The sequence below is a fragment of the Trichosurus vulpecula genome, chromosome 7, assembly GCF_011100635.1.
Source record: "Trichosurus vulpecula isolate mTriVul1 chromosome 7, mTriVul1.pri, whole genome shotgun sequence".
Lineage (NCBI taxonomy): Eukaryota > Metazoa > Chordata > Mammalia > Diprotodontia > Phalangeridae > Trichosurus > Trichosurus vulpecula.
In genome coordinates this window covers 155,504,969-155,525,150 of record NC_050579.1, presented here as the reverse complement: position 1 = coordinate 155,525,150, position 20,182 = coordinate 155,504,969, and the positions used below count along the sequence as shown (strand labels likewise).

The 20,182-nt window shown below is 36.5% G+C and overlaps 1 protein-coding gene across 1 annotated transcript in view; it reads left to right on the top strand.

The window, feature by feature from the left end:
• SLC16A10 (solute carrier family 16 member 10) overlaps positions 1–20,182 on the top strand; it is a 136,025-nt gene that overhangs the window by 67,013 nt on the left and 48,830 nt on the right. Inside the window, exon 3 of the mRNA XM_036767288.1 lies at positions 7,914–8,376. Within this exon, the coding sequence (XP_036623183.1) occupies positions 7,914–8,376 (463 nt within the window). The remainder of the gene's footprint in view (positions 1–7,913; positions 8,377–20,182) is intronic.

Here is a 20,182-nt window from a genome sequence, read left to right as displayed (position 1 = left end):
AGAAAATCACCAAATGTATTCAGAAACAGAAGATTTACGTTCCATAGGGCCTCTTTCTGATAGACCCAATTGAGAGAGGACTTCATGTTATTGAAATGACCGTTTATGAAGACAGAGGCACGAGCAGTGGAAGATAAACGATGGAGTCTAGAGTGCATCTCAGAATGGGACACTCTTCTGTCCACTGGCCAACTGCAGAGTGCCCCTACTTGCTCTCCCAGTTTCATTCCTTTGTATCAGCTGCCAGAGCCATGGTGCCATTCTACTCCAAGGACTACCTTTCTTAAATTTTGCTCCTGGGGTGACATCTACTCACTCAGCATCCAGTTTTTGTCTTTAAACTGTATGAGACTATGTAATCTTTGTAGTTATTTCTGAAAAAATATAATGAAGCATTTTAAAATTCAAAACAATTTAATAAAGTGAGCTGTGTAAATCAGCCTAATCCAAAATCCATTTCTTAACTGCTGCCACCAGGACTATCAGTTCCACTCAATATTTATGCTGTCATCTTTTGATTTCAGCAAGTCATATCCAGGTTTGGTTTAATTTCCCCTGAATTGAAGAAGGCCCTTTCTTCTGGGCATGGTTTTTGATGAGTGGTAAGCTAGGCCGATGGCCTGCTGACACATCTCCCAGACCTCAAGGAATTCTCAGGATTGCCACATTTGTTTCTACTGTTAGTTTCTCATGCTGAAGCTCATTGAAAAGATAATGTATAATGCTATTTGGTTTTAATGTAGCATTTATTACTAAGTCAATCAGTATTTCATGTGTTTCCAGTTACCTTGGTTCTCCTTGGAGGATCTTATATCATTACTGCATTGCCATGAACGTTGGGAGGATGTAGTATGTATTGGTTGTTTTATGAAAACTATGTAAGTACAATAAGGTGGATGCTAAGCCATCAGATCTATAGATCTCCTTGTTCTGTCCCTTAATATGTAATAAGCAAGTGTAATGAACATTTTCCTCATGGCTTTATTATAAATATAACTTATGGGGAAGATCATTTGGTAGGAATAGTAATGTATGTGCTCACTTTTAACTGTTTCCACTGGCAAAACTTATGAATCATAAACCTTTTTTGAATTCCGTATTCGGGATGCACATAGATCTTATAATTAGTTCAGGTAAAATAATATGAATGTTTCCTGAGTAAAACTCCCAAAAATCTAAGTTAACATATGTTTTTCTTCTACCTACATTCTTCATGATAGCGTTTTATAAGACTTTGAAATTAAATTAATCATTATTGTTTGAGAGCTTTGTTCTTTGGAAAGAGCTGAGAGATTTACTAGAAAAAAATGAACGAATTAAAGTTCTACTCCCAGTGATGTTGTAGGTGCTCGTACTGGATCTAATCTTCCAGATTTAATTTCTCTTATGGATTTGTTAGTCATCCACCAAAATCCCAGAGGATGGTTTAATATTTTAATTGTATAAAGCCCTTTTTGCTTTTCTATAGCCTGTAACTGTGTCTGTCTGCCTTTCACACCCATCGTAATAACTTTGCCCAAATATCAAGGCATTAGTAAAACTTTTCTTAAATAATAATAATAATAAAAAGAAAGCTTGGAAAGATTTCAGAGGAGAGCCACAAAAATTATTAAAGGTTGGAAAAGACCTATGAAGAAGGTTCAGAGCTGGGACAAAGGCATATGTATGACATTGGCCAGGTTTTAAAATTAAAACCTCAGTGTACTATTTTTCCCTAGAGGCTTTAAGCTATCCGGGTGATTTGACTTAGTAGAAAATCCCTGTGTGTCATGGAGAGTAGAATTCTTTTTGGCATTTAAAATATGTGCATTTAAAAAAAATAATATTAAAAAGTGCTGCACCCTCCTGTGTGTTGTACCCTTGGTGACTGCCTGCCTGACTGCTTGCCTTGCCTTTCCCTACCTAGTTCTGATTCTGGGAAGAGCTGGATGAATTTAAATCATTAGGAGAAAAATGAGGGGAGATGTAAAAGTTAATAATGTGAATAATAGATTATTATAATGTACGTGGGCAAATACCTATAATGTTTTTATGGTGTTAAATCAAAAGATATGTCTGAGAAATAGAATAATACCAAGTATCTTGGATTTAGACAGCATCTTACTTTCAAATTCCTCAGTTCTAACAAGATTTCTAAAATTCAATTCAGCAATCATTTATTAAGCACTTAGGATGTATTAGGCACTGTGCTTGGTGCCCCAAAATAAAAAATGAAGCAATTTCTACTCTAAAGAAACGTTCTAAATATCTAAGCAGATGTTTCTTTATACCAAAGAAAGTAATATTTCTTCTATTTAGAGTATATTTTTCACATGTAAGATGACTAAGTGACAATTTATCATGCTATAGTATTTATTAAATGTTTACTGCACTGTATGTGCCAGATACTATTCCAGATTCTGGGGATGTAAAAACAAAACAAAACAAAATGAAATGATCCCCACTCTCAGGGAGCTTACATTCTATTAGAGGAGACAACATGTAAGAATATAATTATATATGGAATAAATTAAAAATAAATACAATGTAGTGAATGAAGGAGGGCACTGGCGGTTGAGAAAGATGAAGAAAGGCTTAGTATAGAAAGTGATTCTTGAATGAGATTCTGTAAGATGAAGTAAGAAGAAAGTACATGCCTGGCATTTCTACAGAAATAGGAAAATTTGGAAGAAGGGAATTTTTGGAAGAAATATAATGAGTTCTGTTTTGGACATGCTGAGTTTAAGATGCCTCTGAAACATTCAGTTTGAAGTGCCTAATGGGAAGTTGGTGATGTGGAACTGAAGCTCAGGATGAAGGCTGGGGCTGGATTTATACATCTGTGAGCCATCTGCCTAAGGATTATAATTAAACCTGTGGGAGCTAATTAGGTCAACAAGAGGACAAAGTATTTGGGAATAACCACAGTTTTGAAGAGTGATATCAGGTTGATGAGCTATCAAAGGAGATTATTGGGTGGTTAGATGAGGAGAAAAACCAGAAGAGTAATGTCACAAAATCCCGAAGAAAGTGTCCAGGAGGAAAGGATGGTCAACAGCAGCAGAATGGTCAAGAAGGATTTAGAGGGAGAAAAAAAATTAGCCTCCCAAATTTATCAATGAAGAGATTCTTGTTTACTTTGGAGAGAGTAGTTTCAGTTTATGTCAGAAGTTAGATTGCAAGTGTTGGAGCGATAAACATGGCAGCAAAAAGAGTAGACACCTTTTTAGCTTGAGAGGATGGTAAGGTCTAGTGAAAATATTTTAAGAATAGAGAAGACTTGGGCATGTTTGAAGGCAATAGAAAAGGAACTAGTAGATAGGAAGAGATTGAAAATTTTAGAAGGGGGCTGATAATTGAGGGGCAGAGTGCTAAATGAAGACAAGCTGGGTTAGGATTAAGGATAGCTATAGAAGGGGTAGCTTTGGCAAGGAGAAGGGCTATTGTTTTATTAGAGACTAGAGGAAAGGAAGAGAAAATGGAGGATGATGTCAGGGAGCTTTGGGATGAAGAGAAGGGGAAAAGAGAAAACTCATGGCAAATGTCCTCAGTTGCTAATAGCACATGGGAAAGGAGGTGTGGGAGGCTTGATGAGGGAAAGGGAAGTTTGGAACAGCTTTTGTTGGGAAAGAGATAGGGAATCAATTATTTAAGAGTAAAAGGGATTAACATTTTACTTTTTGTAGGGCACATGTGACTCTGGGCAAGTCACTTAATCTATTTCTGCCTCAGTTGTCCCAGCTGTAAAAATCGGGATTGTACTGTGGCTGTGTAAGGCCAATAATACGCAGCACACAGGAGGGCTACTAGCACAGGTTCTTTGATCTGTTTTTCTAAGGAAAGCAACTTTAAGGGGTTTACAATCTTACTTTAATTAAACATACATACATCATTCACTTAGTTCCGGGGATAAAGTCAGCGACCTGAACTTCAGAGCAAATACAAACAGAAATTACAAACAGAGAAAATATAAACAGAGCAAATAACACAAATCAACAGATAGGCTTCTAGCTGTCTGACCAAAGATATACATACGTAGTTACCAGAGAGAGAAGCACCAACATCTGGATTTTCAAAGCCAGGGACTCCTTAATGGCTACCCAGAGTCTCCACACCAACACTCTTCCAATGAGTGAGCCCCAAACAAAATGCTAACCTCAGAGTATATATACACTTCTTCAGGGTCAGTGCACTTCACACCTCTTGAGGGTTTCATACCTCCCATTACCTAACTAGCAAAAGGGTGTGGACCTTCCTACAAACAAAGGCAAGACTCAATCAAAGGCACTTGATTGCCTTAGTGCTGAGAAGCATTCCAAAACAAAAGACAACAAAAAGTCCCACTCTGCTTGCTATTACAGGGATAATGATAATACCTACCTCGCAAGGCTATTGTGAGGATCAAATGATATAGCAATTATAAAAAGCCTAGCACATATAGCCTGGCATATAGTAAGTACTGTACAAATATAAGCTATTTTTGTTATTGTTATTGTCATTGTCTACTAGTACTACTAGTACTACCATCTTTGTTGCAGTGAGGACCTAGTTGAGGTTAGATACTCCAGATTTTCCTATTTTTGTAGCAAGCACCATCATGCCAGGCATATACTCTCTCCTTACATCTACCTCATAGAATACCTTTCTTCATTCAAGAATCACTTTCTATACTAAGCCTTTCTTGATCTTCCTCAACTACTAGTGCTCTCCCTCACGTGTAGTGTGTGACTTTCTCTAATCCTTTCCCTAACCCTGTTTGCAGCAGCAAGTGAGTAGGAGTGAAAAAAAATGAATCGTGAGAGTAATCCAGGGCTAGGGTTTTGTCCAAGGATGAGTAACAATAGGGTGTAGGGACTAGAGATTCAAGAGGAGAGGGTAGTGTAGAATTGAATTGTTAACTATAGGATCGAGATTGGGAAGAGGGGAAAATGAAGCGGGAGCAGGGCTCATAGTCTGAATTGTGTAGGGCAGAGAAATTGGAGGTCTCAGAGAGGACTAAGAGGAGAGGATAAGATATGGGGAGAGATGGAATTATAGACTATAGTTCTGAACAGTTCCCTGAGATAAATAATTGTGTAAATATATCACTTTTCTAATGTTTTTTCTAAACCTAACATTCATCAACAAATAGAAACATTTTGATATACAAAGGACAAAAAAAGAGGATGGTATATGAAATTGAGAACTTGTTATATTATTTTTTAAAGTGTTAAATATAACAAGGAAATGACAAAATTACCCTGTTGGCATTGCCTCCTGAATTTATTACTTCTTAGTATTTATACAGCATTGCATTTTTATCACTGCTGTATGCTGTTAGATGTGTTCATTGATCTTTTTTCCTAGTAGCTTTCAAATTTCCATTTGCATTGCTTTTTTTAATTGTAATTCACCAGACATGTGAGTGCATATACCTGTACATGTATAGCTGTATTAAGGGCTTTAGAGGAGTAAGAATGCAAAACAGTTCAGCATCATTATCTGTGCAGTCAAGCACCTTATGGTATCGTTGGAAAATTGTTCTAAATCAACACAAATTAGTATTGCATAAAATTTCATATAAATTGTATTGGTAAATTCTAAATAGTAATAGCTAAGATTTATATAGGGCCTTTTATGTACATTATGCTAAGCATTTTATGAAACATTATGCTAAGCATTTTACAATTACAGTTTCATTTGATCTTCACAACAATCTTGTGAGGTGGGTCCTCTTATTCCCATTTTTACAGTTGAGTAAACTGAGGTAGACATAGGTTAAGTAACTTACCTAGGGTCACCCAGACACCCAGTGTCTGAGGCTAGATTTGAACTCAGGTCTTCCTGACTTCAGGCTTGGTACTACATATTACTGAGCCATCTAGCTGCCTTACTATGCATGCTGAATGTCCTTTCCCTTGCTGGGAATATTAGTTTATCCTTCTTGACTAACCCAGTCCACAAAAAATTTTTTCTTCTCTACACTTCTTTCATTATTAATAAATACCACATAGCTGTGTTTAGTTTTATAGTCCATTTTCATAGTTCATTTAGCTATTGGATTTCAATGGCAGCCATCCAGAATTCAGCTACAGATCCCGATGTGTGTGTCTCTCCTCTCCCTGCTCCCAGCCTCAACAAGAAAAATGGTTGTCTCAAAACCCATGAATTTTACCGAAAGGCTATTGATGTAGAAGTGTGTGTAAAAATGAGTCCTGATTCAGTAAGCGTCATGATACAAGAGGCAGTGGGGGAAGGCTCTGCTAGAGATATATAACTGAAGGCTTAGCTCCATTACAGTAATGGTACAGTAGAGACCAGCAGACAGTTGAGTTCATGACGATACCCCTTAGTGACCCAGAAAATATATATTATATTCAGTGTGTTTCTGCTTAAGAAAGTTAGGACAACATTTGAAAATGCATTTTAAATTTCTAGCCAAAATGACTTGAAAAAGTCAGCACCTAAGAATCTCAAGTCTTGGTTATTTAGAGAAATTTACCTAGATGGATAGCTTATTCTCTGATGCTAAATTAATGAGGTCTTCTCATAATATTATTTTCTAGTTGTCTTAGTTTTATTTCACCAATGAGGTTTTTAACTTCTTGAGGCCATGCAATGTTTTTTAAAAAATAAAATATTTCTTTTTTATTTCCTGGAGGAATGGTTTGCTCACTAAATATTTGTTGAATGAACAAATAACATAGAGTAAAGGAATGACCATTGTAGGGTAAGGTATATTAAGAAAAGCTTGTGGGAGCAAGTGTTTCGAAGCAGGCTTGAACGTACTTGGGAAGGGACATGGAAGGAAGGTTGAGACACATCACTAACTTTGATCCTTCTGGAGTTCCTTGTGATCATCCCAGTACTTTGCCATTGCTGTCATTAGTCTTTCCATTTTGCCAGGAACTTCACCCAACAATACTTCACATGTAATAGGTGTTTATCGAGTAAAATTGAACAATTAACTTTAGCCTCTAAGTTTCTAATATGTACTCTGCTTTTGTTACTTTTAAACTTTTATTAAGTCTAAGTAAATGGTATTCACTGGATTCCTTTTATTCTTGACCTTTATTTCAAAGACTCCAAGAAATCTTACATCATTTTACTTTTTATAAAATATGTGCTTGCTTGGGCCAGTCTGTCAGTGTTACCTGGAACACTTTAAGATGTTTTAAAGATTTTCATGGGTTCACAGTTAATAAACTAGAACCATTACTAGGCATTATATTTTATCTTTAATGCAGTTGTATTATTTGCACAACCAATAGCAACATAAAGTAGGGTGAAGTTTGATTCATAGAACTTTGCTAATGTTCTGGAGGCATATTGGTGGGGTGAAGTGTAGTAAAGCTTCTCTCTGACAGACTGTTTTAATCCAGTTTATGTTTGTTATATATAGCAGTAACATCAGTGTTGAAATCTTTTCCCTCAAAATGTGTTCTAATAAAAGAATTCTATTTTGATTGTTTTCATTGAATTTATTTGGAAAAACAAATCATCACTCTTGGCTCTATTGAGCCTGATTTCATCTTCTCATTTTTTAATATTTACAAATTGCCAAGAACTCTAATGATTTCAAGTGAAATACTGTAGTCTTCCTGAGTTCGTGGAATCACTATGTCTTAAAGTTTCACACCTATGGCAAGAGGCATTTATATCCATTCAGATTGAATTAAACTGTTTTTAGTGTAAAATTCTGTACCTAAGAATAATGGACTTCCCTTCATTTCTCTCTTTCCTTCTCCTTTCCTATCCACCTTTTCTTTTCTCTTCTTTTTTTTCCTTTTTTCTTCCCTTCCCCTCACCTCAATAGTACTTGTAGATACTATACATCGATTTTAGCATCAACAATTTTGAGGGGAAACCTGCATTTACTTTAAAAATGGGCATATTTCAGTTATTACAATAATCAATAGTGAAAATTATTTTCCTTTTCTTTCATTTTCATACAGCTCCATCGAGCCTCTGTATCTCACATATGGAATTATATTTGCCTGTGGCTGCTCATTTGCATACCAGCCATCGTTGGTCATTTTGGGACATTATTTCAAGAAACGCCTGGGACTGGTGAATGGCATCGTCACTGCTGGCAGCAGCATCTTCACAATATTACTCCCTTTACTTTTAAGGGTACTGATTGATAAATTGGGCCTATTTGATACACTCAGAGTCCTATGCATCTTCATGTTTGTCCTGTTTCTGGCTGGTTTTACCTACAAACCCATTCATCCCAGTGCCAAACATAAAGAGAGTGGCAAGAAAGGAGAGAAAAAATTCTTTCTCTTTTCTAGGAGAAAGTTCAGTCCTCCCAGAAAAGTTTTTAATTTCTCCATCTTCAAGGTTAAAGGTTATTCAGTATGGGCTTTTGGAATCCCACTTGCACTTTTCGGATATTTTGTGCCTTACGTTCACTTGGTAAGTGTGTTTCTTTGGCTTACCTTACAATGTTCTGTTGATACTTTATTGGTAAAAATCTTGGTGGATGAAACAAATAATATATCAAGGTAAAGCTGTTTTGGAACACTCTCCTGGTTGTACTCCAGGGCCTCTTGTAATTAAAAATATCTGAGCTCAAGGCCAAAGCATCCATCAGAATCTCCTAAACAACCAATCACAGTGGGTTTTGGGTCTTTAACAAAAACCTAACATACCCTCCCCCCCCCCCCAAGGAGGGAGAAGAAAACAGAAAACAAAAAAAATCCAGTCAATTGAAAAGCTATTTTAAAAATTGAAATAATGACTGTAGGTGAAAAAAAATGAAGTCATTTCTTTTGGGGAGGGCAGTAATCTTCATAAAGGATGAATAAGGCATAGTGCAGGAGTGGGGAACCTGTGGCCTTGAGGCCCTCTAGGTCCTCAAGGGCAGCCCTTTGATTGAATCCCAAGCTTCACAGAACAAATCCCCTTAATAAATCCCCACCTCTGGTATAGTAGTGGATTAGAGTACTTACATCAATATACATTTTTTTCATTGGATAGATGCAGAAATTACTTAATAGATAAATGCAGGGCATTTTCATTAAGCGACAAATTCTGGGAAAGGGGGATATTACTTATACTCAAAGGACTACTTTGATTTTTTTTTCAAGATTTGTTTTTTAAATTAAATTTTATTTTTTCAGTTAATTAAAATCTTCCTTCTCTTTTTTCCCTTCCTTCCTCCCCCATTGACAAAAAAGTAAGAAAAACAAAGCCCTCATAAAAATATGTATAGTCAAACAAAACAAATTCCAGAGTTGGCCACGTCCAAAAAAATTTGTTTCAGTCAGCACCCTGAGTCTGTCATCTCTCTGTCAGTAGGTAGGTAGCATGTATCATGAATCCTCAGACAATTACTTTGGAATAATTAAGAGATGTGCCAGATGGAAAAAGAGTTAGGATTTCATAGAAAGCTAGGATTTCAAATTATTCAAGCTGCTTTAAGTGTATGTTCCTATTTCAAAGCGTGTATTTCAACCTCTTTATATTGAAATCAGCATAAGTGGTATCTAAAATATTTGCCCCATGGCATACCTTACTCACAAAGCTTGTTATGTCCCTTTTTTGTATTTCTGTAGCAGCCACTGAATTTTATTCACAGCTCAACAAAGTTGAGAGTTGAATTATAATAAACACAAATGATGGTTTAGATGTAGTCCAGATAGTGTCATAACTGGTTGTTTTGTGTGTGTGTGTGTGTGTGTGTGTGTGTGTGTGTGTGTGTGTGTGTGTGTGTGTGTATGTGTGAACTTAGACCGCATCGATCCCCAGTATCCAGTTTGAGTCATCAGTGTGAATTTCCTTACTAAAGAAGTTTTTGGGCAAGATTATTATCAGTAGTTCAAAGAATTCTTGGGCTCAAGAGGTCAAAATTAGTTTGAATTCAGTGCTAATGTTCTTGGAAGTGATTCTCCTAATTCTAGTCTTCAAAGCATATATTATAAAATTGGACTTACTGTGAATACAACCACAAATGTTAATTTTTATTGTAACTATAGCATTGAATTCAAACCTTGACTTCTTGGTTAAGTCATTTAAAATCTCCTGCTTTCAATATTCTTATGTGTAAAATGAGAGAGTTCAGAATTTTCAAATGTTTTTCAGTTAAATTAGATCATCTCTAAATTCCCTTTCAACCTTAAAATTCTATGATCCTAGGAAGTAGGGAAATATACCATTAATCATTTTGGGCTAACGTCCTTAGCTATGAAAGGAAGTAGAAACCAGGACTAGAAGATCATATTCATAGATTTAGAACCAAAAGTGACCTCAGAGGTCATCTAGTAAACCCCCTCCTTTTGCAAGTCAGGGAACTGAAACTCAGAACCAACATTACAAAGATAATAGGTGGCAAAGCCAGATTTAAATCTAGTTTCTGTAACTCTAGACTCAATCTCCTTTCTATAGAGGAGTAGAGAAGAAGGGTAATTGCATTCTGGATTTTTTTTTTGATCACCTGTGTTCCTGCTGTTAGACAAAGTAAACTAGGGGAGAATGACTGGATATCGGGGTATGGGACAAGACTACAATATCATTGGCTTTGTTTAACAAGATGATGGTTTTGTTAATGATCAACCTTGGCCAGGGATTTTGTAACCAGATCAAATGAAAGAATATATGACCTTCTAGCACAGATATTAATGAATTGCCATATCCTGATCTCACCTATTCTCTTAAATTTAATGTTTCTTGTAAGTGATCTAATACAATATCAGTACCCATATTACCATCAATAAACATTTATTAAGCACCAGCTACATGCCAGGCACTGTGCTAAGTGACAGAGGATACAAAGAGAGGCAAAAGACAGTTGCTGTTCTCAAGTAGTTCACCATCTAATGGAAGAAGAGAGCTTGCAGACAACTATATACAAATTATATACACACACACACACACACATATATGTATACATATATGTGTATGTGTATATATGTATGTATATATATGTATGTGTGTGTGTGTGTGTGTATGTATGATAAATCAGAGATAGAAAGCAGAGGGAAGGCTCTAGCTTTAAAGGAGATTGGGAAAGGCTTCCTGTAGATGATCAGATTTTAGCTGGGACTTGAAGGTATCTAGGAAAGCCAGGAAACAGAGTTGAGGAGGGAGAAAATCGAAGGCATGCCCAAGGTTAGGAGATGGGGGTTTCTTGTGTGAGGAGCAATAGAGAGGCCAATGTCACTAGATTACAGAGAGTATTGTCATTGGGGGCATGTAAGGAATAAGAAGACTGAAAAGATAAGAGAGGCCAGGTTATGAAGGCCTTTGTATGCCAAAAGTGAATTTTATACTTGATCCTGGAAGTGATAGGGAGACACTGGAGTTCATGGAGAAGGTCAACATGGTTAGATCTTTGCTTTAGGAAGAACACTTTGATAGGGAAGTATAGGATGGACTGGAGTGGTAAGAGATTTGAGACAGTGACACCAACCAGCAAGCTATTGCAATCCTATCCAGGCTAAAGGACACATCCCTTTTTTAAGCAATGAGGTGTTGGCAAATCAGTTGCTTTTTAAGAAATAAACTTTGTGAAGCAATTTGTCCGGATGGACGGTTCTTAGGAAGTATCTATTAGGTTAAAATAAAATGTATTTTTAAAAAGTACCAGGAACCCATTATGTTGAAGAGATTGTTCCACTTTAGATGGATTTGGGGCATGGTAGTGATGCCTCCACATTAGACCATCTTATCCAGTAATGTGTGACTATGTTTTTTTAAGCATCTGATCTGTCTTGTTTGGAAAAAAAATTAGTTCTCCTGGAGAAATTGAAGCATAAAGAATAACTTATGTTGACACACTTGATATTCCCATAATCCGATGAGCTCATGATGATGATGATGTCACATTGATGGTTCCCTAATAAAATTTTGCCTCAGGATATAAATTGAATTGACCATTTGCACGCAGAACAATAATACAATAATGCCGTTAACTCTTGTAACAAACCAGACTGTTCTGTCAGTTCCATTCATTTGAATCCTGAAGTCACGTGATCCTAGACAGACTTAATTGATCCATAGAGTTTTGTCTGGCATCTGTTATAAATACTTCTATACGACAGTGATAAATTTTTGTGGATAATCCTTCAGATATTTCTAGGTTTCTTAGAAATTGTGTTGTAATGGTTGGCTTCTAGGGTTTTCACAGGGAACCTTTGCCAATGTCTCAATTTGAAAATAGCTGCTCTTTTCTATGGCAGAGGTTTCCAGACCTCTAACCTAGAGGTTTAGGGAAAACCATTTTTATAATCATGTTTTTACTTTATTTTGCTCACTGCACGATGCAATTCCTGAAACATATTAACAGGAAAACAATGACTCATTTGGAAAGTCAATACTCCATATTTTATTGACATGTTTTCAGATAGGTCTTGATAATAAGATCGAGTTAGGTTGCTTTTGTGGCAGATGGCTGTTGCCTGCTCAGAGAAACTTTGACCTGCTAGAAAAAATATCATAATCTTGATTTTGTGACTAAAGAATATACATTTTAACTGCTGACAAGGCAAAGCTAGTGGATGGATTGATGGATTGACTACAAGTCCAGTGGTCAGTAGCAGAGTTCCTAGTATCTTAGAATCTGAGTTGAAAAGGATCTCTGAGTCCATCTAGTCCAACCAGTATCTAAACAACAGATCCTTCTTTATGTCCCTAATAAATGGTTAATCAGCTTTTGCTTAAAGACCTCCAATGAGAATGAACTCTGTCTTTGGAGGAAGCCATTCTTCTATTTTGCTAGAGCTTTGAGTATTAGGAAATCCTTTCTTTACATCAAAATATCCAGGATTTTTTTTAAAAGGGTGGGGCAGTATGGGGGCAAGTTAGTCCTGTAACCATTCTCTACTTTCCCATATACCTGTCTTTTTGCTTCATGGACTGTGAATAGGAGAAAATACTTCTAGTGTAAGGGTGCCTTTGTCAATCTGGCCCTCATGAGATATTCCTGCACTCTCCTTTCCTGTCCTTGTCTGCTTGAATGTGATTTTCCAGTATGGGTCATAGTTCTTACAGTCAGTCAAGCTCCTGATTGAGCAGTATGCAAAAAGGCATGGCAGGAAACTAAAATTTTATAAAAAGAAATTGATGAATTTATTCTAAGATCTGCCATATATGAATTTCATGGAGATAGCATGACTAAGTAGGTAGTGCTGCAGGCTTAGAGTTAGGAAGACCTGGTATAAAATTCTGTCACTTACTAGCTGTGTAACACAGGGCAAGTAACTTAAAACTTTCTTAGTTTCCTTCTCTGTAAAATGGGAATAATGATGACAATAGCATCTCCCTCACAAGATGGCTGTGAGGCTCAAATGAGATAATGTATGTAAAACAATTTACTGCATCAGAGTAATACATAAAAGTGAATTAAAGTTGTTACTATTTATTGTCTTGAAAGTGAAAAAGAAGTAAACTGTTCACATTCAGGAGTCTTTTGAGATACTTATGTACTGTTTACTGTCCTAGGAGAGGTAATTTAATGTTTCATTCCCTATCAACTATTAATTTGTAAATTTTACTGCTTATTTTATATAATTTTATTTATTTGGATAAAATTGTAGTTTAGAAGAATTTAGGCAAAGTGTTGCCACACAATATTAGTAACTTTCTTTTTCTTTCCCAGATTCATATCACCTGCACTAATGGCTATGCCCACAAATCTGGAACTTCAGTTTAACATTTTGGTGCATCAGCACATCTCAGATATATACTCCTTCTATTGATACCTTATTTTGCTTCCTTATTCTATTTGATTCTTGTTGATGTCCTTCCAAAGAGGATCTACCCAACATACTAGATGCATTTAAAAAAACATTTTTTTGTGGGTGGTCCAGTGGTCACTAGCAAAGTACATGGGATTATTATCCCTTTTTTGGTCCCTTTTCATTGCTAACTCTTGAATACCCATTTCCTTTTCTGATTTTTTTTTTTCATTTTGGCAGAGCAATTGGGGTTAAGTGACTTGCCCAAGGTCACACAACTAGTACCTGTGTCAAGTGTCTGAGGTCACATTTGAACTCAGATCCTCCTTACTCCAGAGTCGGTGCTCTATTCACTGTGCCACCTAGCTGCCCCCCACTTCCTTTTCTGATCACACATTTCTTGGATGGTACCTTTTTATTCTACTTCTTATGTGTAAGTAAATCTTCATCTGAAATATGCTGTGGCATACTTACATCAGCCATCTTTCCAGTGGAACTCAAGAAACAAAATCAAGGGTATTCATTGCAAATTAACCTTGGTGTCTGTTTCTTCAAGTTAAGGGAAACTACCCAATCCAATAAATATTTATTAAGTGCCTACTGTGTGACAGGCCTGCCCTCTCCCAATGCTAAATTCTGGGGATACATTAAGAAAAAGGAAGACATTTCTTGCCCTCAAGGAGTTTATAATCTACTGGAGATAGACAACACACAAAAGGAAAAAGGAAAGGGTGTGTGGGTTTATGTGGGTTGGGGAGAGACCTTAGGAGGAACCTGGCCTGAGGCCATCTTGTTTAATGGAGTTGAAACCAGGCAAAGCAGCAGATGCTAAGTGGAGTGAGCTGAAAATTCAGTTTCTGCCCTGGTTCTCAAGGAGGACCAAAATGACATCACTATCTTAGAGTCAAGTTACAGTGAGTCTGACTGTAGCTGATCAGACCAATATGAGCTTGGAATGGTCTACCACAGGTCATGCACATGTGAACATTTGAGGTGGATTCTCTAAATTTGCATATCTCTCGGTTCTTATGAGCTCCTTCAATTCTGCTTTGCCTATAGAGCACAACACCTTTTCTGAGGAGGGTACCCCATGCTGGGTGGTCCTTTGCCAGTGTCTCCCATGTCACACAATCAATTCCAAAGTTCTTAAGAGAGACCTTGAGAGTGTCCTTTTATCCCTTCTTTTAACCGCTGTGTGAGTTAAGGCAAGTGTATGTTTGGCATTCAAACAATGTGGCCAAGCCATTGGAGTTGCATTTTCTGCAGTGGAGTTTGAATGCTTGGCAGTTTAGTTTGAGAAAGGATCTCAGTGTTTGGTTATCTTATCCTGCCAGGTGATCTTCAGAATCTTCCTAGGATAATTCAAATGGAAGCCATTCAGTTTCCTGGCACAGTGCTAGTATACTGTCCAGATTTCACAGGCGTACAACAATGAGGTCAGGATAACGGCTCTGTAGACCTTCCATTTGGTAGTCAGTCTAATATCTTTTCTCTCCCATACTTTCCTTCAGAGCCTCCCATACACTGAGCTAGCTCTGGCAGTGTGTGCATCAAACTCATTATCAATGTGTATATCCCTAGAAAGAATACTGCCAAGGTAAGCGAACTTATCCACAGTATTCAAAACTTCTCCATTTGCTGTAACTAATGGTTGCTCTGTAAAGGAAGACATTGGGAGGAGCAAGAGTAGGGATGCTAAAAGTAGGAGTAGGGGTAGTTATTTTCTAGATCTCTAATCGGGGGGGGGGGAGAAGCTGAGGAAGGTTGTGTCACTTAAACTTTGAGTTAGCAGCCTAGTGATGAGTTTATCCTGGGAAGGACATCTTGTCCCCTGGAGTTGAAACCAAGAAGAGCAGCAGTTGCAAAGTGGACACTAAAAATTTCATAGGAAATTAAGCTCTTAGAGGAGAAGATCTTGCATATTTTTATATAACTCAGAGTATTAATGAGTTAAGCCTACTATAAATGAATATCAATTGAACTTGATTGGACATTGTATTTGTGAGAAGGAAATTGTTATACAGCAATGAGAACCTGATGGAAAGCAGGCTGAAATTTATCATTGCTGAAACTTAAAAGTTATGAGAACTAGAAGCAGATGTAGTTATGTGGTAAAATTACTTTCTCTCTTAATATAACTGGTCAACTTAGTAGTGTTAGCTTCTTAACCATTTCCTTCTGATACTGGCACTGCTTGTCTCTTGAGAGATGTTAGCAACTATTATAGCAGTTTTGCTGTATTTCTTCAGTGGCTATATTTGGGACCTCATTTTCAGGGATATTGCAAAGTAGTTTTCCATGGAAATGTAGTAGTTTGGTTGTAAATTTAGGGTAACTATGTTCTGCTAATAAGGCGGGAACAAGGTGTGATTCTTTTGATGATTGTATTTTACGTGTGATTTATTGTAAGATTCTTACTAAGAGTAGGTTCTTAATGAGAAATACTGTGCATTCTGAATGTAGCAGGGAAGTTGTAACTATTAGTTAAATTGCTATTTAGAAACAATTTAAAAAAATGGAATAGGAGTGGAGTTTTATGGCTTTTGGCGTGGATTGTTCCAGTTAAGTCTTATTACCACATAAAGTAATCAAAAACTATAACATAGTGTTGAAGAAGGAAATGTGTGTGTTTTTGTCTTGTGTAGGAAGATAAGTTCTAGAGGATTAAAAAATTCATTGATCCTTAGACTTTAACATATTCCAATTATCATTGTTATTGTGGTTATTATTACTTCAATAATTATTAAGTGTTCAGAATGTGATCTATATACCATGTTGCAATTAATCTTATCACCTCACCCTTACCTTTACAGATTTTCTAATCCAGATGATTTTTTTTATAATTTTGGTTTTAAATTAGATGGATGATTTTGACTCTGCAAGAATAATTATTTGGACTAATAGTACAGAGAAGTTTTTACATGTGTTTAGCTTTCACTATCTTACTGTTGTGAGTTTTTTTTTTCTGGTGTAGTGTTTCCAGACATTTGTAGTAATGGTAATCAGCAGGGCCTTTTTAAGGCAAATTCTGATTCTTAAAATTACTCCAAATTTAACTTGAATGGTATTGAATAAATATTAATTATGTTATTAAAATGGAATCTGTGGTTTTAGAATTTTGGAAATTTGACCACAGATCCAAAGTTTATGAAAACTATTTTCATTTAAAAATACTTTAGCAGTGTCATCAATTTTAGACAAAATGTAAATAATAATAGCTAATATTTATATAGTGTTTTAAGGTTTGCAAACTGCTTTAAAATAAATCTCATGTGATTCTCACAATACTCCATGTGAGGTAGGTACCATTAGTATTCTGTTTGTACAAACAAGGAAACTGAAGATGAGAGAAGTTAACTGATTTGCCCAGGGTCACAGAGTTAGTAAGTGTCCGAGGCAGCATTTAAACTCAAGTATTTCCCTCCCAAGTCTATCCCATTATGTTACAGCTGGTAGAAGGTGGGAGACTGCAGGTGTGGAATACACTATATGTATTGTCAGACTTAATAGCTATTAGTATTAGTAGCTTAATAGCTATTCTGGTTAGATTTGCTGACCTGCATTTTTTTCCTTTACTATTCTTTGTTACAAGGGATAACTTAGTGATTAGAGGAGAAGAGTGGGATATGTTGGGAAATAAAGGTGATATAAAAATATATCAATAAAATTAGGCAAAAGAAAAATATACATACAAAACTAACAAAACATGAGGAATTAGTCATATAAATGTGATAAAACAAAAACAGGTTCTACTTTTAGTAAATAGAAGTAAATTAGTCTCATTTCTGACAGTGAAGTCACCATTTTTGCCATCTACAGACATTTCACTTTGAATTATGCTTTTATTTATCCTTTTTTTAGTAAAAGTTTTCAAAATAGTTATGCCAGCTGTCTTAGGCCCAAATATTAAAAGCCTTTTTGGGGGAATGATATTATATACTTTAAAAATACATAAATTTGGATTAAAAAGGTAGAGTATTGTATTTCTTTCAGCCTTTGATAGTATCAAGGAAAATATATTTAATTTAAATATAGGAAAAGGGCTACTAGGTTGTGCAGTGGAGTGCCAGCCCTGGAGTCAGTCAGACTCCTCTTTCTGAGTTCAAATTTAGCCTCAGACACTTACTAGCTGTGTGATGCTGGGCAAGTCACTTCACCCTGTTTGCCTCAGTTTCCTCATCTGTAAAATGAGTGAGAGAAAGAAATGGCAAACCGCTCCATTATCTTTGCCAAGAAAACCCCAAATGGGGTCATGAAGATTCAGACACAATTGAATAAAAAGACTCAAAATATAGGGAGAATGATAAACTTATTTAGATTATAGCTAGATCATACATTTATAGGTGGAAAAGCCTTAAAAATTACCTTGTCCAATCCCTTATTTGACAGAAAGTTGCAAAGCTGGGATTTGAATCTAGTTCCTGTGACTTCTAAGACAGTATTTCATCCAAGCGCCACATTATCTTTTAAGGATGGTTTAATATTATGAGGCATGAAATGGGGGTTTAATTTTGAAGCTAAGTAACGCTATTTTGATTTTAAGCAATTAATGAACTACTTTATTTTTCTGGGAAAACAGAATAACAGTGCTGATGTGTGAAGAACTCCCTATATGCTGTATCAGTGGTTCTCAAACTTTTTTGGCTCAGGACCCTTTGCACTCTTAAAGATTATTGATGACCCCAAAGAGCTTTGTTTATATGTGTTATATTTACTATTAGAAATTTAGACCAATTACTTTAAAAGATATTTAAGATAACAATTACAAGCCCAGTTACATGTTAACATTGTTGGCTGGACTGAACTGGCCTCTAACCTTTGGATGGCCAGAGCCAGACAGAACAGGTTAGAGACAGGAGAATCAGGAATCAAACAGAAGTTTAATTTCAAAGTGAGGGAAATGGCTTGCCAGCAAGGGGACGTGCCTCTAGTGGAGGGGGACCCACGCCAGTGTGAGGAGATCTCTCATATCAATGGTTGTGCAGTGAGCTGTAGTCCTGACAATGAGGGGTAACAGCAACAATGAGACAAGTTTGATTCATAGCAGGGCTTCATGACCAGAACTTGTCTGATCTCAGAGAACACCTGGTGCTGGTCAAAGCAATACAATAATTATGTGATTTTGCTAGAGGGTTAGTGCAAAGGATTATTGTTCTGCCAAGCTCAGGGTACATCTTGCTTGCCGGGCCTCAGCTTTGGAAAACAAAGTGTCTTCTAATATCTTAACAACATGAATAATATATTTTAATGAAAAATAACTATATTTTTCAAAACAAAAGTCAGAAGAGTGGCATTGTATTACCTACTTTTGCAAATCTCTATTGTCTGGCTAAATAGATGGCAGCTGTATTCTGATAGCTGCTTTGGCATTCAATCTGTTAAAATGTTGTTTTGGTTGAAGTATATATTGTTGACCTTTAAGTTTGGTTAAAGGAGGCAAACAGATTAAGTGACATAAAAAAATATGTAGTTTATTCCCTTAAAGCTAACTTGTACATGATCATGGAATGGAGGAAGAAAGACAAGGTTTAAGTAAGGACTCTCGGTTGCAGTTTATGATCTCCATATCAAAGAAAGGAAGTTCTCAGGTAAACAAATCAATTGACAAGGTAGAGTCACTTAGAGATGCAAATGTCTCTAGCCCACAACTCTGGCTGCCAGACTTTGTGTTACCACAGACAATAAAGATACTCCTGGTCTTTGAAGTTGCTGAGGCAGGAAAAGGGGATTTTTAGAATAGAGCAAAAGCAGTTTGGAGGCTTTAGATATTATTGGGGTTCAAATAATCTGAAAGGATTGACAGTATAAAAAATCTGACCTCACCATATGTAAAAATAGAAAAGGAAGGAATTTCATAGGAAAATAATGTCAAAGTTATTATGGAAATAGTTTTGAAAATTTTTGAAAGGCTCTCAGGATGCAACTCCTAGGGTACTAGACCTTATCTTAGAACTGTATGGGACAGAATTTTTAAATAATAGGAGAAGACATCTTTAAGAGAAACAAAGTAAATTTATTCTACAAACCTTGCAAGATTTGGGCACACCTCCATAACGGAGGAGGCGAGGTAAAAGGGAACCTGCCTTAATTTATAGTCTTAATGAAAAGATTCCCACCCGCCTCTATCCCTTCTCACCATTGGCTGGGAGGTGGGCTTACAGTCTAGGCGCGAAAACTACACAGAGGACCAAGGTTGATCGGTCCGTTCAGGTTTTTCCCTATCAGAACTCAACTGCCAGGGTGGCGTCTGAAAGTCTAGGAGAAGAAATGGGGTGGGGGGGAGGAGAGACCCTTTCTGGAGCAGAGAACAAATAGCTCACAGGAAGTTCATTATCTTCTGACATCTGGGGGGGGGAAGGGAAGGGCATGCCTTCCCAAAATTACAAGGCCAAATCCCCAAACCTCTCCATTAGACATACCCTGTGAAGTCTTCACAGTTATCCGTCTCATTCAGAACCAATACTTAAATCATGTTTGAATAGATGTTCCTTAATAAGTAATCACTTATATCACATATCATCAATATCCTGCTTTAATTGACCACA